Below are 25000 nucleotides of genomic sequence, written 5' to 3'. Positions count from 1 at the left end.
CAGTAGATCAATAGTGCCACTCAACATACGTATTCTGCCAGTACCAATCTTGGGTTGAAGCCCAGGATACCAGCAAGAGCAAAGGCTTGGTTACTGTGCTCCACTGTATAATGTCATTCAAGTTGCTAGCCTTATGTTCTGGATCTTAATTTTAAGTGCTCTTACTTGCAACTTCGTGGCACATTATTCCTGCCTTTGTACATAGTAGTCAGCCCTGAGAGTGCCACGGAGCCTACTAGTGCCTCTGTATCATAACATCTGATAAACCTTGTAGAAATTATAATTCATTTGTGGACAAACTTAAGTTTACATTCATTCCTTGAAATGACTGAGGGAAAGAAAACAAGGCGCCAGAAGTGGGAGGCGGTGGGAGAGGCATTACAACTACTCTCCCACCTCCTCCAAAAGCAAACATACATACTTGAAAGCATTCCTATATGAAACTTCGTTAGAAATCACAGACAGACTTAAAAGAGAAACATTAATCGAGGTAGTAGTAAGAGATTTGCTGATAGCCGAAGAGAAAGCAGGCAAAGAACGAACACAAGCATTATGAAGAAAAAGTTATATGCTGGCAGACGAGAATTTAGAAAAACCAAAACATGAGAGAGATAAACAGTCGACTGAGTCGACATATCTAAATGTGTAAAACTCGCTACAGATACATTATCATCTCAATAAAATGTCTATACCTAAATTATATATTAAACCTATGCATGCTAACACCTCAAACTAGGTGTAGAAGACGACAGAATGTGCCTACAGAGTGAGCATTAACGCCTACCGAAACGGTCATTATGTGAACGATTAAACAGTCCTTTGTCGAATGCTTTAATTAACCCTCTTACGCCGAATGGACGTATTAAACGTCGAGTCAAAATGTCTCCCGTATGCCGAATGGACGTATCAAACGTCGACTCCAAAAAGTTTTTTTAAAAATTCGCGGAAAAATACTTATAGGCCTACCAGCCGAAAACTTTTGAATCACGCGCCTTGGGGGATGCTGGGAGTTCACGGATCAAGGCGTTGTTTTGTTTACAATCGTTACGCAGGCGCGCAAGCGCGAATTTCTTTCTTATCGCACTAAAAAGAATCAGTGACACATCTCGGAAATTACTTCGTCACTTTGACATAATTTTTGCACCATTTTAAATTATCCTTTACATGAAGTATTATATATGAAAATATGCGCAATTTTATGTAAAATACAACAAAAAAATACTCATGATTGTAGCTTTTATCAGTTTTGAAATATTTTCATATAAATAATGATAAGTGCAAAAATTTCAACCTTCTGTCAACTTTGACACTACCGAAATGATCGAGAAACGCAATTGTAAGCTAAAACTCTTATATTATAGTAATATTCAATCATTTGCCTTCATTTTGCAACAAATTGGACGTCTCTAGCACAATATTTCGATTTATGGTGAATTTATGAAAAAACTTTTTCCTTATGTTCGCGCGGTAACTCTTCCGATAAATTTTTTCGTGCGATTGTCCTAATGTTTGCACCATTTTAAATTTGCCGTTACATAAAGTTTTATATATGGAAATGTGCGCAATTTCAAGCACAATATAACTAAAAACAACCCACGGTTGTAGCTTTTTTCAGTTTTGAAATATTTTCATATAAATAACGTTAAGTGCAAAAATTTCAACTTTTGGTCAATTTTGACTCTACCGAAATGGCGAAAAACGCAATTGTAGGCTAAAACTCTTATATTATAGTAATATTCAATCATTTACCTTAATTTTGCAACGACTTGGAAGTCTCTAGCACAATATTTCGATTTATGGTGAATTAATGAAAAAAAAAAAAAAAACATTTTCCTTACGTCCGCGCGGTAACTCTTCCGAAAAAATCGGAATTTTTTTTGTGCGATTGTCGAAATGTTTGCACCATTTAAAATTAGCTGTTACATAAAGTTTTATATATGAAAATGTGCGCAATTTCATGTAGAATACAACTAAAAATGATTGAAGGTTTTAGCTTTTCTCTTTTTTCGAAATATTTGCATACAAATCACGATAAATAGAAAAAAAAACCACGTTTGGTCAAATTTGACTCTACCGAAATAGTTGAAAAACGCAATTATAAGCTAAAACTCTTACGGCCTAGTAATATTCAATCATTTATCTTCATTTTTAAACAAATTTGAAGTCTCTAGAACAATATTGTGATTTATGGTGAATTTTTGAAAAATATATTTACTTCCCTCCACGCGCCGATTCGCGGCTGCAAGTCTCTGAAATGCGTACATCGCATTATCCTATTATTTGCTCCTTTTCATATTAGCCGTTTTATAGTTTCATATATCAAAATGTGCGCAAATTCATGAAGAATACAATAAAAAATAATTGAAGGTTGTAGCTTTTCCCATCTTCGAAATATGTGCATATAAAAAAATATATATATAAACATTTCGACATTCGGTCAACTTTTAACTCTTCCGAAATGGTCGAAATCTGCAATTCTAATCTAAAACTCTTACAGTATCGTAATATTCAATCATTTGTCTTCATTTTGAAACAAATTGGAAGTCTCTAGAACAATATTTAGATTTACGGTGAATTTTAAAAAAAAAAACTTTTACGTCTACGCGTAACGAATTCATACATCATTTTGTGATAATATTTTTCCGGTGTTGCTTTTATTGTTTTACAATGTATTATATATCAAAATGATTGCAATTTAGTGTACAATACAATGAAAAAAAAAGTAACTCGTTAGCTTTGACCGTTTTTTGTACAGCGTGATTTGAATACAATTATGTATGAATTTTTTTTTTTCGCTACCATATATCGCATTATTTACATATAATAATGATATTATTTTTCATTTCTGATAGTTGCATACTAAACTTCAGGCAATGACAAAAAAAGGAGCCAAAAATGAACTCTATCTTCAAAACTAAGCGCGCTGTGATTTTTTGAAAAAATTATTTTTTCCGCTTCCGCGCTCACTCCAAACCGGCGTAAGAGGGTTAAATGAGATTCAGACCATGAAAGGGCGAAGTAGGTATTGGAGGGCACAGAACCCCATCGTCCCAAGAACCAACCCAGTTCCCTGGCAGCGGACATTACCAACTGTTGCAGGACAGTATTAGGCTCTGGCTACATACAGACGATGGCACCAACACCAATCTTGCAATTACAAACCAAATGTTGATCAACTTCCAATTTCAACATCCTGGTTACACCAAAATCATTCTTACACAGCCTGATGTTATTGGTTTTGCTTCTGGTGGAAGATATCCTAGGAAAATGAAATTACAATACTGTAAACAGATGTAAAACAGCCAAACTTCATTGAACACCAACAATCGCCTAACCACAATGGCGGCAAGGAGAATTCTGACATGAGCTAAAACATTCGAAACACACTTGGTGGAGAACAGATAAACTAGACAGTCATCCGGGCAGCCATTCAATTTTCTGTTTGAATGCCGACTCACCTATTCGGTGGGGAGATATAACTAAATTTAACAGCAGGTAAGATTCATCTCAAATAATATTAATTTCGAGGTAGAGTGAATTAGATATTAAAGGACATTTGTAGCTCAAATAATTTATATGAATCATGGTGATGTGATAATTAATCATAATATAGCTACATGTGGCAAACGTTCGAATTTGTTAACATGGTAGAGGGGGTTGAATATTGATTCTAATTACAAATACCCGAGTTTAACGGTGATTTGTATGGTCGGAGTTGGTATAAACTTATAACCTCACTATATATATATATATATATATATATATATATATATATATTATATATATATATATATATATATATATATATATATATATATATATATATATATATATTGTGACGGCTTTATGGCCAAGGTTTAGAGAATATAAAGTTCTTCCATAGGTCACATAAAATAAGAAAGGTTTAATTTCAAAACAGAACAAAAATTAGCACTTTAATATTTAATAATGAAACAAGTTATAATAATTACGTTTATACCTCTTACCGCATAAAACAAGAAACACTCAAACAATCCTGCACCGCACAAATAACAAAATAAATAAACCTTAATAAACTAAATTTTAAATATACGTTACGTTACCAGTTTCACAAATGTTCACTCAAAATTTATATAACAGAACATTAATACATTACAAAAACTGAAGAATAAGAAGACAGCTACTCCAATAGGACAACTTATCACAGTAGAGGACCAGGTGAGACTAACTATGCAGGAAATAGGTGGTCCGAAGAAAACTAAAAGAAGGCGGGGAAAACCAAAAGCACTCTGAAAACAGGACAACTAAAAATATAACTAGGGATCTTAAAAACAGGTACAGGAATGAACTGTACATTTCCACAAAAATGAAAATCATAGCTATACAAAATTAAGATTTCAATCTGGCAGATGGGTGACAATATATATATATATATATATATATATATATATATATATGGTATATATACGTATAAATCATACTATAATGGGCGTAATGTCTCTGTCTCTCTGTCTGTCTGTCATTCAATCACGGCCAAAACATGGTCAGATGGGCATGAAACTTGGCAGGGTTATGTTGGGGACCCCTAAAATGGGTTGTAATGGGGTTTCATCCAGCCTACCCCCTTCCTTTGTAGGGGGTGGGGGTGAGAAGGGATTCCCTGAAACGGAGCTGTTCTGGCCATGAAACGAGGCTGGTTATTCCTGTAGACTTAGTTACTTTATCATTTTTCATACATAATTTCTGTACAACTTCCCCGGAGATAGTTGCGAATATTTCAGCTCGGACACAATAGAAGATGAAAATTATCATCAATATCCTCAAGATTTTTTGAATAACTTAAATCCATCGGGACTGCCAGTGCACAAAATAACATTGAAGAAGTACTGCCTGGTAATGTTGTTTCGGAATTTCGATCCTGCCAATGGACATTGCAACAGAACGAGGTACACCGTTATAGAGCTAAACTCCCACGTCATCGTAGCAGTGATAGCAACGGCCCTCACACCGGCAAACTTCTGTTCATCCCCCAGATTCCTCTGATGCCTTCGGACAACCAGTTTCTGTTCCAGTTACAGCGCAGGCAGTTTCTCATCAACCTGGCCTTCTCATTCACTGCAAACAAGTCGCAGGGCCAGACTTTGGATTGTGTTGGTGTGTTTCTGCCGTCACCCATGCGTGAATATGTGGTGATGAGCACAGCAACTGACTCTGCCAGCTTGAAATTAAGTTGTGGACAAACTGATAATATTGTGTACAAAGAGATTCTGTAGTAGTTATGTATAAAAAATTGCCCTTATTTTAATATTGCTGAACAAATAGTACATATAAATTTTTCACTTCTGCACCCATATTTTATCACCCATCGTAGATGGGTCAGTTTGCTATATGCTATATAACAACAACTACATTTACTATGTATAATAATATCTATGCATATTATATATATATATATATATATATATATATATATATATATATATATATATATATATATATATATATATATATATATATATATATATATATATACAGGCAGTCCCCGGCTTACAACGGTTCTGGCTTACGACGTTCCGAGGTTACGACGGGTTTTCTGAAATATTCATTAAAAAATCCAGCCTGAGTTACGAAGCTTTTTCCAACTTTACGACACTGACGCTTACAACGTTCCAAGTTCACGACGCTTTTAAAAAACGCATACTATGATAAAAATCCTTTCTAGTTTAGCACAGTATATTAATAAAAATAAGTTTCTGGTTATGCGAACTAGTTTCCGAGCGAATGGATACTAGCTTACTATGTTCCAAGTTTACAACAGTTTTCAATAATGCATACTATATAAAAATAATTATTCTTGTTTACAGTAATAATAAAAAATAAAGTTTGTGGTTAGATTACAACACAAATTCAAATGTCACAACGTTTTTCTATGCTTTTTAATGACACCTCATATGCGGAACTAGTTTCCGAGCAAATGGATACTAGCTTACAACGTTCAAAGTTTACAACCGTTTTCAAAAGCGCATACTATATGAAAAAATAATTTCTTGTTTACAGCAATAATAAAAAAATAAGTTTCTGGTTAGATTACAACACAAATTCAAAGGTTACAACGTTTTTTTATGCTTTTTAACGGTGCCTCATATGTAGAACTAGTTTCTGAGCGGAGGGCCCATATATTAATTTACGCTATTAACTGTAAGGTAAATTGACCGGACAATGACCTAGGCTGGTCGAGGACGCTGTGGAGCGTAACAATACCAAACAACGCCACTTCAATCGCTTATTTGCCTTCATTTCACTACGTTGCTGAATTTTTAGCATTTTCTTGCATTTACTATGGCTCCAAAACGGCAGAGTACTTCCTCCGATGATAGTTCATCTAAGAAGAGGAAAGTCATCACCATGGAGGTAAAGTACGACGTCGTTAAACGTTCTGAGAAGGGAGAGACAAACACCGAGATAGGTCGTGCTTTAGGGCTTAGCAGGATGTCGGTGGTAACCATAGTGAAGGACAAGGAACGTATTCTGAAGCACGTTAAGGATGCTGCACTGATGAAGGCAACGGTGATTAACATGAAGCAACGTAGCCAGAGCATTGTGGAAATGGAGAAGTTGCTGATGATCTGGCTGGAGGACCAGAACCAGCAACGTGTTCCAGTGAGCCTAAGTGTGATCCAGGAGAAGGCTAGAGAGCTGCATGAGGCAGTAGTGAAGAAGAATGGGGAAGGCCGTGCTAGTGGAGAATTTTCCGCGAGTAGAGGTTGGTTTAACTGTTTTAAGGCTCGTGCTAATTTACATAATGTGAAGCTGCAAGGTGAAGCTGCTACTGCTGATAGCGAAGCAGCAGAAAGTTTTCCTAGTGGTTTGGCTGAAATAATTAAGGATCATGGTTACACAGCTGACCAAGTTTTTAATGTAGATGAGACTGGCTTATTTTGGAAAAGGATGCCCAACCGTACATATCTTTCCAAGGAGAAGTCAGCACCTGGCCATAAAGCTGGTAAGGAGCAACTGACTTTACTCTTTGGGGCCAATGCAAGTGGCGACTTGAAACTTAAGCCCTTGCTAGTGTATTTGGCAGAAAATCCCATGGCTTTCAAGGGCATTTTCAAGAGTCAACTCCCTGTCATTTGGAAGTCTAACAAGAAGGCTTGGGTTACCTTGATGGTCTTCGAAAATTGGTTCAATGACCATTTCGTACCAGCAGTGGAACGGTATTTGTCTTCGAAGGGTCTGCCTTTTAAGGTTCTTTTAGTTCTAGACAATGACCCTGGTCACCCTTCAAATTAAGTAACATGCACCCTAATGTGAAGGTGGTGTACCTTCCACTGAATACAACATCGCTTATACAGCCAATGGACCAGGGAGTAATTGTAAACTTCAAGGCGCACTACCGTAGAAGGACAATACATTCTGCTTTGAGGGCCATCGAAGTTAACAAGGAGTTGACTCTGAAACAGTTTTGGAAGGGCTACAACGTCGCTGATGCATTCAGGAATATTGCAAGTGCTTGGGACGAGGTGAAGACGACCACTTTAAATGGGGCCTGGAAGAAACTGTGTCCACAGTTTATTCACAGTTTTGAAGGATTTGACCAGGCAGAAGACGTTGAGACTGTGACGAGGAAAATCGTAGGGCTAAGCAAGAGGCTGAAACTAGATCTGGAAGCTGAGATGTTACAGAGCTACTGGCATCCCATGGAGAGGAGTTGTTATCAGAGGACCTCATTGAGCTGGAGCAGCAGATGATTGAGGAGGAGTTAGAGGTACCAGACCCAAAACCCAGGTCATTAACTGTCAAAGGCTTGTCAGAGGGTTTTACTCATCTGGAGAGAGCCTTGGCTTCTTTTGAGGGAGAAGACCCTAATGTTGCCAGGTTTGACAGAATCCGGAGAGGGATCATGGATTTGGTAACTTTTTACAAGGAAACCCTGAAGGAGAAGCAGATGAAGAAAAGTGTGCAGTCTAGGCTTGACACTTTCTTCCACAAGTCTCCAGTTCCCCCTCCCACTCCTAGTCCTGGTAAGGAATTCTGAACTCTTTTTTAATTTATTTTGTTTACATACTGTAATATAAAATGTACATACGTATACTAATATGAATGTGTTAATTTTTTAATATAAATGTTAGTGTATTGTAACTTAATTAATTTTCATCATTTGTATTTTATTGCAAAGTGATGCCAAATCCAGATCCCCCTGTACTACCTAGACCCTCCGTAGCAGCCCGTCCACCTCTAGCAGGTAAGAAATTTCATTTTTCTCATTTTCATGTTGGAAATTGTTTGTACTACATTATGACATACATACTATGTACTATTACAATGTGTTTGATGTTGCATAACCTAATATTTTTCTGTATGTATCATTCCAGAACCCTTTGATAGTGAGGATGACCCAGATGACCCTGAGCCTTTCCATGGTTTTGATGTCTCGCCATATTCATCAGGTAAGGAATCCTTAACAATTTTTTAAAATGTTTTATAAATTGCTAATAGAAATTTTTATAAAAAGTGTATATATGTACACTAAGTACTACATCCACCTTATTATGTACCCTATCATTCTTTCCAGATCTAGATGTAGCCTCCTCAGAGCCCAAATCAGTTGATGCGACTAGTACTATCACCTCTCCAACTCCATCAGGTAAAAGAATTCTTCATTTTTTAAATTGTACATATGTCAAACAGTAAATAATACTACATATACCTATTGTGTGCAGTAGTTAATACTCTATCATTTTTATTTTTTATCATTCCAGACTCCCAAGCAGCTGCAAATTCCACTCCATAGCCCAGCCACTCTCATCTACCATATGCCCATCCCAGTAAGTAAGCCAACCACTAGAATTTGGTAAGGAAACTTTTTTTTTTTAATGAATTTTTATAAATTTTATTACATATGTAATACTATGTGCATACATAGTGCACTATTTAGTAAATGTAACTTTACTAATCATATGTAGTACATTATCATTCCAGACTGACATGCACCTTGTACGTACATAAACCAGACCTCTACATAGCCTACATCTCTTCATTTCCTAAAGGTAAGGAATTCTCAACTGTTTTTAATGTGTATAAAATTGTTAATTATGTAACAGTACATTTAGTACTTAAGTGGTTACATACTATCCTTTAATATTCTATATCATTCCAGGCTGCCCATCACCTTTTCAAGCTCTCTCATCCTAGCCTGTCATCTGTATAAAGCACACTTAAGTTAGGTATGGAATTCATCTTTTTTTAGTTTTTACTGCACCTAGTACTAAACATAGCTTTCTGAAATATATACCTGAAATAATACTAGAACTTCTATTACTGTACATACACATACGTCCTACCCTGTACTAATTATCCTTATCATTGCAGGCTCCCTACACATGCATACTATCTCCGGTATTTCTACAGAAGCAATCCGCGGTGGCTTAGACTATGGCAATTGACTGATTCCTATGTTATTTTAGTTACTATACAAGATTTAAAAGTAATATCCATTCGGCCGGCTGTAACTAAGCAGTAATTGACCTTTGAAAGTTACATAATAGCCGCACCAAACTCAAAGGTATATTAAAGTTTAGTTCCAACCAAACGAAAAAAATATTCCTTACAACCCTTGTAAAGCAACTAAAATAACATAGAAAATGTCAATTGCCATAGTCTAAGTCACCGAAGAACGGTCCTATAGGAAGGTACCAAGTATTCGTTACGGTGAAGGAAATGTAAACACAGCCGCCATGTTTAAATTCCCCAACCACCACGGAGCCATATGTTCACAAAGGGGGGGGGGGGGGGGGGGTGGGGGGGGGGGGGGGGGGGGGGGGGGGGGGGGGGGGGGGGGGGTAACGCACAGGGGGTGGGCGGAGTAAGGTGGAAGGTACGAGTTGTCTTAGCAGCACCCCACTGAATAGTAACATACCTTGACGCAATTTTCGGCGAAAGCCTAACACTCACTTTCCTAAAACATAATTAATTAAGAATAATGTTTGGACCTTACCTTAAAGGGGTGGAGGGTACAAAGCAGCAGCTGCCTTTAAGAATGGCGTGGAGGCGGGTCTTGGGTTCCTCAAAATGCAGGTTGAAATAAGCAACAGCCAAGTACCTGATGAAGTTATACATTCTCCTCCCGTATCTTGGAGTCAACTGCCGGAGTTCCCTCCACCTCCTTTTGATAGTACAGGGGTCCTCGAGTTACGACGTAGATCCGTTCTTACGATGCATCGTAACACGATTTTCAGCGTAAGTCGGAACATTGAAAAATACCACATGATTTAATGTAAATACCTATCAATAACAACGAGAGAACAATTCCTTACCTTTATTAGTTTGATTGGCTTGCACACTGGAGAGGAAGCTGCGGTGCTGGAGAGACTGGGGGAGGTTAGTGAAGAGAAAAAGAACCTCCAGAAGTTGCTGAGATGCTGAGGCAGATGATTTCTTGAGGTGATGCAGAACATACTAGTACTGGAGATGCTGAGGCAGTGATTCTTTGAGGTGAGGCAGAACATACTAGTGGAGATGTTGGGGCAGGTGAGTCTTTGGTGAGGCAGAAAACCTCTAGTGGAGATTGGTTTTGGGGCAGGTGAGTCTTTAGGTGAGGCAGAACCTACAGAAAAGGTCGCTGGAGATACTGGGGCAGGTGAGTCTGGGTTAGCAGAACATTCAGAAGGTGCTGGATTAGCAGAGGCAGCTGAGGTAGAGGGTACAGGATCTCCTGCAGGCCTCTCTACCATTCTTAAAATTACTGCTCCAGGTTAGTCTGAACAGAGAGCGACCTCTTTTTCATCCAAGATCTCCTTGTAACACTGCATCAAATCCATGACGCCTCTGGAAACCCTAGTGAACCTGTCCAAGTTGGGATCCTGAGCCTCAAAAGTTGACAACGCTTGCTGCAACTCTGCAAAACCTCTTATCAAGTCCTGCCTTGTGAAAGCCTTAGGCTCTGGGGTGGGTGCTTCTTCTTCTTCCTCTATTATCTGCTTCTCCAGTTGTATCAGGTCCTCAGCAGATAACTCCTCGCCATGAGACTCCAGCAGCTCTGTAACATCATCAACCTCCATCTCCAAATTGATTTCCTTACTCAGGGCAACAACGTTCTTGACAAACTAGCTGAACTGTGTCCTCAAACCCATGGAAATCATTCACAAATTGAGGACAAATTTTCTTCCAGACACCATTCATGTTTGTTTGCTTAACCTCCTCCCAGGAATTAGCAATGTTCTTTACAGCATCAAGGATGTTGTAGGATTTCCAAAAGTCCTTCAGAGTCAAGTCCTTCTTGGTTTCAGTTGCCTGTAAAGCCATAGCAATTGTCCTTCGTAGGTAGTAGGCCTTGAACGAAGCAATCACTCCTTGGTCCATAGGCTGTAAAAGGGCCGTGGTATTAGGTGGAAGGTAAACCACCTTGACATTAGGGTTGAAGTCTCCAGCTGGGCAGGGTGTCCAGGGCATTGTCCAGCACTAGCAACACCTTAAAGGGGATACCCTTGGAGGCGCAATACCGCTCCACACTTGGAACAAAATGGTTTACGAACCAGTCCTCAAACACTGCAAGTGTCACCCATGCCTTCTTGTTGGACTTCCAATTACTGGTAGTTGACCCTTCCAAATGCCCTTGAGTGCCCTTGGATTTTCAGCCTGATACACCAACAAGGGCTTCAGTTTGAAGTCGCCAGCAGCATTACCCCCAAGAAGTAAAGTTAGCCTCTCCTTGCTGGCTTTATGACCGGGTGCTGACTTCTCCTCCTTGGCGATGTAAGTGCGGTTAGGCATACGTTTCCAAAACAAACCTGTCTCGTCTACGTTAAACACTTGCTGAGCAGAATAACCCCCCTCCTTAATTATCTCAGACAACGCTTTAGGAATTCACTCGCTGCTTTCTCATCCCACTAGCAGCTTCACCTTGCAATTTAAGGTTATGGTAATTGGCCCGAGCCTTAAATCGCATAAACCAACCCCTACTAGCCACAAACTCTTCACTTTCACTTCCCTCCCCCTTTTCTTTTTTCAACGCTTCAAACAATCTTTTCGCCTTCTCCTGAATCACCATAAGGCTGACTGGGATACGCCGTTGATTTTGGTCTTCCAACCAAAGCACCAATAACCTTTCCATTTCAATTATTAGACCACTACGCTGCTTAGTTATCACTGTCGCTTTCATAGGAGCAGATCCTTTCACATGTTCAACGATGCGCTCTTTATCTTGATAATGGTAGCAACGGTCGAACGGCTAAGGCCAAGCGAGCGGCCAATGTTTGTTGGCGTTTCTCCCTTCTCGGATCGCTTTATAATGTCCACTTTAATTTCCATGGTGATGGCCTTTCTTTTCTTCGATGCACTACCATCAGAAGAGTCCAAATTGCGCTTGGGAGCCATAACAAAGAGCAAAAAGTTACAAAAACGATACAACACGAGGGAGAGAGAGGCAGTGTAAACAACCAAAATGGCGTATGGGCGAGGACTGAGCGTAGCGAAGCGACGCCGTCCTCTCCCCCACAAAGCGTATTCTTCCGCCGTGCGCCTGGAACTAGTTCGCGTTTGTTTACGTTGCTTACGACGACGCTAAACCGCGTAAGACGGAACGACGCAAAATATTATTTTTTATATTTTTATGGGGGCGCGTTCGTAACCACGAAACATCGTAAGTCGAGACCAGCGTAACCCGAGGACTTACTGTATTAATATGGGCACCGGTTTCTGGGTCCACAAAGTTCATCGAGTGGTTGACTGTCAAGTGGACATAACCTTCATCTCGCAGGCAGTCATAAGCCCTCCAACAGTCAGAAATAATAGTGGTACCCAGCACAATGTATTCTTTGATAACTGCAAGCAGAGTCCCACTCGTCCTGTCGGGTACGGGAACAACGAAAAACTCCCGGGTCTGCCTGCAGATACCACCGAATACCCACTGGCCTTCGATGAGGCGACCTACGTTGTATTTTCTTCTCCCAAACTTCGCCTCATCAATTTCAACAATTGTGCCGGGCCCACCTATTTGCTTCTTCTGTTGGAAGCACCAATTAACTAAGACCTGAAATAAAAGTCAGTGTTAGGGGAGGTAATTAGGTAGGGTAAATTTCATAATAATACAAGGCAGGTTGTGTATGAGAGAGGGGGGGGGGGTAGGAGAGCGGGGGAGAAGGAGGGGGTATGAATGGAAAATGGTGGGGGGATAAGCAAAATACTTACTTCCCGGGAGAAGCTGGCCCAATCATTAATTGTCGAGTCCGACAGTCCAAGTTCTGTTCTCGCAACCTTGTAAGAAAAAAAAATCACTCACATACATGGTATGCGAAAAGACAGAAACTGTCTCAACATCAAGGTGGGACCCAGAGAACCAAGTGCCCTTAAACAATGAAAAGTAGTAAGAACAGCGTTTTTTCGCTTTCTTACTATGTGGTCGATAAGACCGGTCACACCTAAAGGTAAACGTGGAGGGAAAAATACCAATTATAAACATGAAAATATGAAGTAGGTCATAAATGGTATAGGTGTAATAAATATTGCCATGAATCTAGGGCCGGGTCATATCACGGTTACATGTAGAATCCAACAAACTATTCGTAAGGTATTTACCTAAAGCACTTTTTTTGCAGATCTAGGCGGCACTCATTCCCACAATGGGGGCAAAAGACCTGCTTCCTCAGGAGGCCGTGGTCCTGGCATAAACAGACCCAGCCGTTCATAATTACCTGAGTAATAGGCAGAAAAATCTTGTAACTGAATGGGCGCAAAAGACCTGCTTTCTCAGGAGGCCGTGCTCCTGGCAAAAACCGATTAGTTCGATCATAATTACCTGAGTAAAAGGCAGAAAAATTCTTTTGTAACTCATGTAACAATTGTTACATGAAGTTGGCAAAGAGTTCCTGGTGAGGGGCTGGGGCGAGCGTGAAGTAGATGCAGCAGTGGATGTCATGGCGGCAGATTCAACAGTGTTGGAGTTCTACAGTTAGGAGGTGGCAGGAGGCCAGACCATAGAAAACAGGGTAGGAGAGGTGGGGTGGAGTAGTAAAAATGCTTTGATGCTATTGGTTGAGGCAGGGTGGGGCTGAGGTAAATGAACAAGCACTTAACAAGATAAGTTGGCAATGTTAAGGGTAATAAAAGTAAATGGGTAGTTAAGGAACTAAATGTAAATGTGGGATGGGTTCAAAATATGAATTAATACAAATACATATATAACGGGCCCAGGAGGGGGTGGGATTTAAGTCCTGGGTGGTAAATGTGTAATAGGGCCTATAGTTGTTTTAATAAATACAAAAGACCAAATTAAACATAGGTTAGCATATAACAAAACTAATTAAACTTGTAGGGGATGTTGCCTGACCAGGGGTGGGGTTGGACCTGCTGTAACCCCCCTTAAAGAACCAAACCAACCTAACATAACCTAACCTAGCAGGGGATGTAACCTTACCTAGTAGGGAACTTAACCTAGTAGGCAATGTTGCCTGACCAGGGGGGCTTTGCCCCCAGTACCCCCCCTTAAAGGCCTAACTTAACCTAGTAAGGAATGTAACCTAACCTAACCTAACCTAGTAGGGAATATTGCCTGACCAGGGGGCTTCGCCTCCCGTACCCCCCCTTAAAGGCCTAACCTAACCTAGTAAGGAATGTAACCTAACCTAACCTAACTAACCTAGTAGGGAATATGCCTGAACCAGGGGGGCTTCGCCCCCCACGTAACCCCCCTTAAAGGCCTAACCTAACCTAGTAAGGAACGTAACCTAACCTAACCTAACCTGGTAGGGAAATACTAGGCCTAACCTTAACCTAGTAAGGAATGTAACCTAACCAACAATAAACCTAACCTATTAGGGAATATTGCCTGACCAGGGGGGCTTTTGCCCCCCCATACCCCCTTTAAAGGGCCTAACCTACAACCTAGTAAGGAATGTAACCTAACCAACCTAACCTAACCTAACCTAGTGGGGAACATTGCCTGACCAGGGGCTTCGCCCCCGTACCCCCCCTTAAAGGCCTAACCTAACCTAGTAAGGAAACGTAACCTAACCTAGTAGGGAAATACTAGCCCTAACGTAACCTAGTAAGGAATGTAACCTAACCAACCTAAACCTAACCTAACCTAGTAGGGAATATTGCCTGACCAGGGGGCTTCGCCCCCAAGTACCCCCCCTTAAAGGCCTAACCTAACCTAGTAAGGAATGTAAACCTAACCTAGTAGGGAACATTGCCTGACCAGGGGGCTTCACCCATCCCCCCCCCCGTATCCCCCCTTAAAGGCCTAACCTAACACCCTAGTAGTGGACGTTACCTACCTAACCTAAAGTAAGGAAAATGAAAAACCTAGGCTAACGTAAAACCCTCCTAGTAAGGAATGTAACCTACCACCTAACCCAAAACCTAACCTAACCTAACCTAACCTAACCTAACCTAGTAGGGAATATTGTCTGACCAGGGGGGCTTGCGCCCACCCGTACCCCCCCCTTAAAGGCCTAACCTAACCTAGTAAGGAAGTTAACCTAACCAAACTAACCTAACCTAACCTAGTAGGGAACATGCTGCTGACCAGGGGGGCTTCGCCCCCGTACCCCCCCTCCCTTTAAAGGCCTAACCTAACTAGTAGAAGAACGTACCTAAAACCTAACCTAGTAGGAAATACTAGGCCTAACGTAACCTAGTAAGGAATGTAATGTAACCTAAACCTAACGTACCTAACCTAACCTAGTAGGGAATATCCTGACTTTGACCAGGGGGGCGGGCCCCCCCTTTGCCCCCCCGAATAATACCCCCCCCTTAATAAGGCCTACCTAAAACTCCAGTAAGGAATGTAACCAATAACCGAATAGTAGGGAATCTGCCTGACCATGGGGGCTTCGCCCCCGTACCCCCCCTTAAAGGCCTAACCTAACCTAGTAAGGAAGTGTAACCTAACCACCCCCCCCCCCCCCCGGTATCCACCCTTGAAGAACTAACCAACCTAGCCTAACCGGGTAACCCCCTTCAAGGAAGTAAAACTTGTAGGTAAACCAACATATAACAAACTAAACCTAAGGGTATGTTGCCTAACCGGGGGATGGGATTCGGCCCCCAGTAGGTAAAATGACATATAAACCTAACTTTGATGGGTGTGGAAGTGTTGTAAAATGTAAAAAGTAACCATACATAACTGCATAATAGTAAGGAAACTGGAAGGGAGGTGTAAATTGTAATGTCTGTAAAAGTGTATAATGGAATATATTCAAATGTAGGTTTTATAAAAATAATGGCAAACTATATATTTAAATGTTATATATTTAAATGTAGGTTTTATAATAATAATGGCAAACTTTAATCTAGGTATTGGTATCGGTGAGAAATGCATTGTAAATGGTGTAACGTAAAGAGCCAGTCGTGAATACTGGAAAGGGGAGGGATTGACTTGTGTATAAATGATATAGGGAGTGTGTATGTAATATGCAACGCAATGTGCAATTTCACGTAACAGGTAGGTAGGCAGGTATCGAAACGTCCTAAAACTGAGTTCTATATCAACACGTAGGCATTTTTAGGTGTCTGTCCTCAATTATAACATAATATTTAAGGTTATACCTATTTGGTGAAATGATTAGGTGGGGATATTTCAAAACAGTTATTATACAAATACTATGAAAAATGAAAAGGAATAAACACTAGAATTCACATAACATGTTTAATAAACAAATTAGGTAAATGCTTTTATGTAACTCAACGTATGGTTACCAGCCAGGGTTCCCAGATGACACCACTACCAACCAGCCAAAGTCTACCATGAAACCAGCCAAAATCCCGCCAAATGGAAATCCAAACCAACCCAAATAACCGGCAAATATATGTGCGTTATATTTATCTTTATAAATGCATATTTTTTTATCATATATATGCTTGTATAGCGGCATCATAGTTTAGTTAGATAATATAAACTAATATAAGAATACAGGAAAAAAAACGAGAATGAATTGAAATTTTGAAATGAGGCTCGTTCTCTGAGAATCCGGCGGCCTGTTTTGTGGTCGTCTGGTGTGTGTGTGATTTTCATTTTAATTCCATCTACATATTTTGCTTATGTACCAAGTTTTTACTGAAAACCTATCAAATTCCCCAGATTTTCCTGAAAACTTTCAAAAATTCCCAATCTGGGGAGAGATTCCTCAAACGTGGGATCAGTGTTTAGCTCAAATAGAAAGTATTTGAAAACCAGCCAAAATACCACTAACCAGCCAAAGTGAATTTTTACCCACCAAATTAGGAAAAAAAGCCAAATTTGGTGAGAAACTGCCAAATCTGGGAACCCTGTACCACCCAATCCTTCACTCAGTCCGGTAGCAACGTAGGGGTCATACTGTAACGTGTTTGGCTAAATACATGTATCCCTCCCGTAAACCCCCATTTCTTTCCTCACTAAGCAGTCTGAGTTTAGGCCAAAAGCTCCCTTACAGTTAGCGCATGCGCAGCAGCATTAGCGCATGCGTAGTAGGATTCAGTGTTGTGGTAGTAGTAGTAGTAGACGAATATGGATGTGGAACGGCTCCACTATCGCTAGTTTTGTTATCTCTTATTTCCGCCTGAATTTCGTGTTTTTAAAAGTGATAAATGTGGGAAATACCACAATAACACGGCAAAATCAACCCCCAAGTGGTTTCTCCCCACCCAAAACCCCGGTTCCCACTGGGGGTCCCCCTTACCGTAGGATAGAGTTGGGGTTTTGTCCCCACCCAAAACCCCGGTTCCCAATGGGAATCCCCTTTACCGTAGGATAGAGTTCAAAGGTAAATTAGAGTCGTCCGAATAAATATTACTTCAAATTCTTGTTCAGGAGGTAAAACTGCATAGAAAAACCGCAACTGCCATACTCTGGGCCGCCGCGGATAGGTACACTAGATCTACCCTATCTCCATCTCCCACAACCTAGCTAACAGCTTTGAGGCTCACTAAAAGTTAGTAAGTATGTAAGGAATTCCTAACTAAGTTTTATACATGTTATATCTTATAAACCACTGTATGGTATATGTACTACTATGCATAGAGGACTACAATACTAGTACATATTAACATAATATTTTTTTATATTCCAGAATCCCAGAACCCCTGAATGATGCAGGCCACAAAAAGCTTTGTCCAGGGTTACATAGCACGACAACTTTAAACTAAAAGTAAGGAATTACATACATTCACTCTTTTACTCTTGATATACTCTACTTTACATATTGCATTCAGGACTTTGTGTAGTATTTTGTACTAATTGTGTACTTTTACCTTCCAGAAACAACATTTTTTGGATGAAAACAACTCCAGATTGTACATAAGACTTCAGGAAACTACATGTAGTGTACCCAATGGATTACAAGTAAGGTTTTTATAACTATTTTTATTAGTTTAATACATTTTTCCGACGTCGTTCCAGCTTACGACGCGCCTCAAGAACGGAACCCCCGTCGTAACCCGGGGACTGCCTGTAAATATATATATACGTATATGTATGTATATATACCAAGTAAAGTAGTGTGTGCTTCCCTTTTAGATGTTACTGTTAGTTAGCACATCAACCTTCTGTAAACGTAGGATATGTATAGTATATCCATTGATGTGTAGGTTAAGTTAGGTTAGGCTGGGTAAAGTTAGGTTAGATTTGGGTAAAGTTAGGTTAGGCTAGGTTAAGCTAGCCAAAGTTAGGTCAGGACAGGTGGGATGTGGACAGATCTGGAGAGAAGGGGATGGAAAAATAAAACCAGTTATGGGGGATGAGGGTAGAATTGTTTGGATTTGGAGGTCATAGGTTAATGGATTTGGGGAGGCCAAAGTTGGTGTTGACAGGAAGTGGGGTGAGTAGATTTGGAAATGAGCAGTTTTGGGGGTTTTTCTTTCTTTTGACTACCACATTTCCTCCATTTCAGTTGAACTTACTTTTTTTGGAAACTTATAATTATTCATTCTATTGAATTATTGTTCTTATGCCCAACAATAAACAAAAAATTGTATACCTAGGCTAGCCTTTTATGTTGTACATTATGTCACCAACAGTAAGGAAGACAGGAACTGAATGGGTTTCTAAGCTTTTGTTGGACAAGTTATTTGGCTAAATATTCTCAAAAGTGTGCCCAAGCACTAATTAGTATGCTTAAGAAAAATTTATAAAAATATAGAGTATTCACATGTTTAGGTAGTACTAGCCCCTGCGGGGTAATTACAGTCAACCTCCCAAAAGTAATGGTAAAACCTTAATAAGCAACCCAAATGCTATTGGAAACTAATTTCCAAAGAAATACCAAACACAGAGCTATTACCTAGATTTAGCCTAGTATAGGCTGCTGCAAATACTTCTGTCAATACCGCTCCTGCGCTGCACTGAAGGTATTACTTAATTACTTAATGTTCCTTGCATATTTTCTTTTTTTCTATCCTACTTTCCGCCCTCTCCTAACAACTGTTTCCTAATGCCATTGTGGGGACTTCCTTTTCATTGCTGAATGACCCAACACCAATAACCCAACATTAGGCCTTTGGCCCAAAATTTGCATAACTAATCTACACTAATTTCTACCGTTGACAGAACTATCAGTAGGCTACCTATTGCAACTTTCTTACCGAATTTTGATGCGTGGGCAGCTGCTGGACACTGACGATACCCCCTAAGCTTGTAATCGTTGCTGTTTAGCTAATGGATTCTTGCTCTATAGTAGCCTCGACTATATAGTAGGTAGTATTCGAAGATTTCAGCATTTTGCTGACTGCATTAGGTTCAACAAATTAGATTGGCACAAATTGACAGCTTAATTCTCACGATACTTCGTGGATTAATAGGTAAGGTTAAAAGACATTGCGAGTTAGGAGACCAGGTACTAGCCTAGCTATTTCGTTTGATTAGGTTTTGACGCCATAACACTTGCAATGATACTCTGTAAATATTTACAAGTCTAATCAGCCCTGTCAATATTTTTCCACTGTTTTCGTCATTTTCAGATTTCATAATAAAACTTGTCGAAGTTACCTTAGGCTTAGGCTACCAATTCACTTGACCCACGAAGCTTAGGCCTATAGTAGGTGTCACATGTTTTATGAACTCATTTTGCCAAACCCACATGAAATCCATTATCTATACTAGTAGTACACATAAATGACGGAAATAAAAAAGCCACCCTTCAAAACACCGCCTTCAATAAGAGAAGTGAGTAGCCTGTAGGCTAGCCTAATGGCTTCCAAACAACTGTTAGCCTATTGGTTCCATCACACCAAAATTTTGTCCACACTGACACTAATACTTAGGGTAAATGACGTGCTTCACTTTGCTTCATTGGCTGCAATTGGTAGCAATGACAATAACTTGTTCGTTCGAGATGCCCATAACAAGTTGAAATTTTCAAAAGGAAATGTCTCAAGTGCAATGCACCACGCAGTCCCATTCAACTATGGCAATGACACTAACTGAAGAAATTCGCTATGAAGAAACGCTGCCGTCTGTCAGTGAACACTCGACCAGAGCAGATGTCTACAAATTAAATCAACCGAAAAATGGTGGCGTTTGCAAAAAAAAAACTACGGTAACGTTGGAACCGACTCGACACTATATCATAAACCAATCACTGACGGCAGCAAGGACGGATGAAAGGCCTTTCAGCCACTTAAATGTCACTGATGTTCCCGTCTGTTTATATGTGCACCAACTTCACTGGCGCTTGCGCTTCTCACTTAGCGTAGCAGTTAGCAGCACGGGCCATGGGCTAGCTGAATTCTCGGCATCCCATAGCTATCCAGTCATACTCTGGCACACATTTATATGTATATATATATATATATATATATATATATATATATATATATATATATATATATATATATATATATATATATATATATATATAGCAAATACCGCAGGAAAAATAATGAGCAGAAATTTCTGCCTACTATATCATGAAATCACGTGCATCTACTGTGAATTTTAAGCATATGTATATATATATATATATATATATATATATATATATATATATATATATATATATGTGTGTGTGTGTGTGTGTGTGTGTGTGTGTGTGTGTGTGTGTGTGTGTGTGTGTATGTGATGTAATTTGTGTATCCTGAAGTTATGATAGTAGTAGCTAAATAATTAGGTGTATGTATTGTCTTTTACTATTTTGGGGAGGCTTCTTCTTTCTGTAATGTCTGCAAAATATTCCGTAGTAGTGATGGCTGTGTTACTGGTAAAAATCAAATTTAAGCTGCTACATGGTTCAAATTCCATGTCTACACGCTTCATTACTGACATGTGTTTTTATTACTTATATTGTGGTTCTAATTTACCTGATTGAAATTAGTTACCTTACCTCTTGCATTTTTACTGACATCTCTGGCATAAAATTACCTTATCTGGCATATATATTATATATAATATATATATGTATATATATATATATATATATATATATATATATATATCATGTTTGTGTGAGTAGAGAGAGAGAGATGTGAATGGTTTAGTGTACATTGGTGTACGAACGTGTTGTTGATGAGCTCTTATGTTGTGCATGAAGCGGAAGGTTGTTGAAGTTGCGTGGTTTGAGTTCCGCACTTGCTCAAGGGTATTCAGGGGAACATCAGCCAGGTTTCCTTAACTGCCAACTACAGACTCCGCAATGCAGCAGTAACTGACTTATAAACAGAGCCAGTGCATTTCCATTCTCCAAGGAGAGGTATGAAACCGCGACATCCGACTATAATGCCAAAACACTCGCTACTAATCCAGCGACCAGCTGTTGAGGAAGTTTTTACACATCGTTTTCTTTCCTGAAAGCCTGGCTAGTTAATAAATGAGCCGGGTAGTGGCCGCTGCTTTATTTTGCTTTATGAAATCAACGTCCAATGGGAGACAGCTAATGCATAATATTATTTGCATAATTTGTGTGCCCTGTTGTCAAAAGGTTAATCGAACGTTTCCTCATCAACGAGAGTTCATTCATCCAGAGCTGGGTCAAGTGATGTAGCCCATTGCATACATAAAAAACAGTTAAATGCCAATCAAGCTAAAAGTCAAGATCTATAGCACAGTGATAAGACCAATGTTAATGTCCGGAACGCAAACATAGTCTCTAATAAGAAAAGAGGAAGTAAAGCATGAGAGAACAGAGATGAGAATGCTGAGGTGGATTATGGGAATATCTCTGCTTGAGAGATTGGAAAATGATGAAATAAGAAGTAGGGCAGGCTTAGTAAAGATTACAGAGAAGATAAGAGAGTCACGATTGAGATGGTATGGGCATGTGTTGGGGGTGGATGATGGGGAGGGAGTAAGGAGGGCTTGGGGAGAACACTTTAGAGGAAGAAGATAAAGGGAGACAGAGAATTAGATGGCGAGATAAAGTGAAGGAAGGTATGGAGAGAAGAGGTTTGGTGGAGGATGATGCTTTTGATAGAAGGCAGTGGAGAACGCGCATCAGGCAACCGACCCCTTAATGTAGGGATAACGGTGGGAAAGAAGATATACCTAAAACAGTAAATTATCCAAATGGAAGTTGTTCACCCTGGTGGGTTGTAGCTAAAGGGGAGGAGGTTGCATAGCTATCAATTTCATCCTCAAATGCTTTGTAAACTAACAGCAAATGACCTCGAGGGCTATCCCTTCTAATGGGATAAGTTATATATTTACATAAATGCATATAAGCACACATATATACATATATATATACTACATATGTGTGTGTGAGATGAGTCATCAATTATATATATATATATATATATATATATATATATATATATATATATATATACACACACACACACACACACACACACACACATATATATATATATATATATATATATATATATATATATATATATATATATATATATATATATATATATATATAGTATATGTTATTGGTTTTGCTTATAAGGAATAATCCCTATTTGACTCTTAGTCGAGGACGGGCAGATGGGTATACTACGTTTTTACCCATTGTGCCTAAGTTAACCTAAACACTGAATTAGATATATATCGGCTAATTAGATGACTCTGGTGACTGTAAAGTGTTTAAAAAAGGCGTGATCCGACCTCCAGCTTACTCGGGATGCGTGCATGATTTTCCCCTTATGCATAAGCTGTAAACATTATATTCCTAACTTAACATGAAGTGGCCATTCGTAGTTAATACTCATAATTAGTACTACTCAGACTAACAGAGAGAATCAAATAAAAAGGACATGAATGAAAGATTTTCATATATCCTCAATTATTCAACAGAAATATTGCCTCTAAATTCAGTACATCAAATAAATTCAAACTCGCTAAAATCTACGGCCAAATAGCCCGTTGTTTTACAAACAAAAGTTTTTTAAATACATTTTCTGTACTGTTTAACATGCACATTATTTATTCTTTACATTTTTATTCTAATAAATAAATCACAAATATCCTATCCTACTATTCCTGTAACTTTAACTCAACGCGAAACCTTCTTTTCCAGACCTTTTTAGGCTTTCCTGCCCCCACCCCAAACAACAACAGCAAAGTAGTTTGTAGGCTTACTCCCCAAGCAAACGAAAATTTACTATGATTATGAGAGACTCATTCTAAGGGGATAAAGAATAGCCTATGCACAAAAATATGTATATATATATATATATATATATATATATAATATATATATATATATATATATATATATATATATATATACACACACACACACACACACATATATATATATATATATATATATATATATATGTATGTATATGTATGTATGTATATGTATATTTATCGATTACAGGAAATGCAGCAGTCCTTGTATTTCTCGGCATTATCCATTGCCCTCTTGATCACTTCATATGCTATAGCTTTATAAACTCGTCTCGGGTTACCTCCTCCTGACACCCAAGGGCCAAAATAAATGACTTTATAAATATTCAGCCTGCTTTTAACAAGCTTTAATTAGTAAAGTGATGGGATATAATTTCAGGTTAAATAAAAATCACTTATGGGCGGCGGCTAAAATCTTACATATCATAAAATGGAAAAAGTGGCGTTGAGTTTGCAGGTAATTAATGAATAATTCAGAATAGCGATATTGTCTTTAATGAGATCCATCGTTCTGGAAAGATTCATTTCTCACGGGTGAACGCATGCCTATTATCAAATCATTGGATGATAATCAGGGATCATGTATTCCGTTAAATTAAAATCTTGGCAATTTTTCTATATTAAAACCCAATTGCTTTATCGAATTCGAAAAGTCGAATCTCTGACTTTTAATTGACTGTGTTCACGGTGCCGCCTATTGATTTTAATGAACTGTGCTGATATTCCTCAATAGCGTCGTCTGGACTTCAGTTCAGTCGTTCGCTTTCATCTAAAACTCACGGTCCTGTCTCGTTTAAACTTCACGCCTGTTTACCTGAGACAATGAATAACTTATTTCCTTTCAATTATTGCGGTAGTTGAGCTGTTCTTCTCGCCTTGGTCTCCTTTGCAAAAGTGCCAAATTATAATACCACTGAAGCAACGAGCTCAAGAGAAATCATTATTATTGACAGCTAGAAGATTCGACAAACGAAATCAGTCTCTGCCTTAATCGACGAATGAATAGTTTCTAGTTTTAGTCCTGAAACTGGAATTCTAAATGAACACTGATGAAATAATACATCAGACTATCAGGGATTGCCTTTGATCGATTAGCACCGAATATTTTGACAATGAAATCCTACGACTGTTTTCCATCGTTAAAATCGTAATGTTGAAAAGAAATACATTTACCACGATTATTCCAAAGCCGAGCAGCCCGCAGTAGTGAAAAACAAGTGAAATTGGCTCAATTTACCCTATTTCTAGAAGCGGGGAGCATCAACACTATTAAAATGGGAATGTGATAGGCCGCGTTTCGGAACAGGGGGCTCCTCCCTCCTCCCCGTGTTTGCTCGGAGAGATTCCGATCATGGAAGCATATGATTTACTTCCAGCCGCGTTTATAGGCGACCCTCCGCTGGGTCTGTCTTTTCATCTCCTTCCACGTAAAAGGTGGATTTGAAATCCACGGTGACCGTTTGTTGTCAC

The 25000-nt window shown here is 39.1% G+C and overlaps 2 protein-coding genes across 2 annotated transcripts in view; one reads left to right on the top strand and one right to left on the bottom strand.

Annotated features, from left to right (window-relative positions):
* Positions 1–25000, bottom strand: part of LOC135198187 (oxidation resistance protein 1-like) — a 1642352-nt gene that overhangs the window by 1596803 nt on the left and 20549 nt on the right. The gene's annotated exons all lie outside the window — the stretch shown is intronic.
* LOC135197527 (tigger transposable element-derived protein 1-like) lies at positions 6319–7272 on the top strand. The gene has a single exon (XM_064224589.1). The coding sequence runs from the start codon at positions 6319–6321 to the stop codon at positions 7270–7272; it is 954 nt and encodes a 317-aa protein (XP_064080659.1).

This window comes from Macrobrachium nipponense, chromosome 21 (genome assembly GCF_015104395.2).
Source record: "Macrobrachium nipponense isolate FS-2020 chromosome 21, ASM1510439v2, whole genome shotgun sequence".
NCBI lineage: Eukaryota > Metazoa > Arthropoda > Malacostraca > Decapoda > Palaemonidae > Macrobrachium > Macrobrachium nipponense.
This window is presented reverse-complemented; position numbering and strand designations above follow the sequence as displayed.

What these genes read in the sequence shown, in the direction of transcription:
- LOC135197527 (XM_064224589.1), top strand. Translation starts at nt 6,319, where the DNA reads ATGGCTCCAAAACGGCAGAGTACTTCCTCCGATGATAGTTCATCTAAG.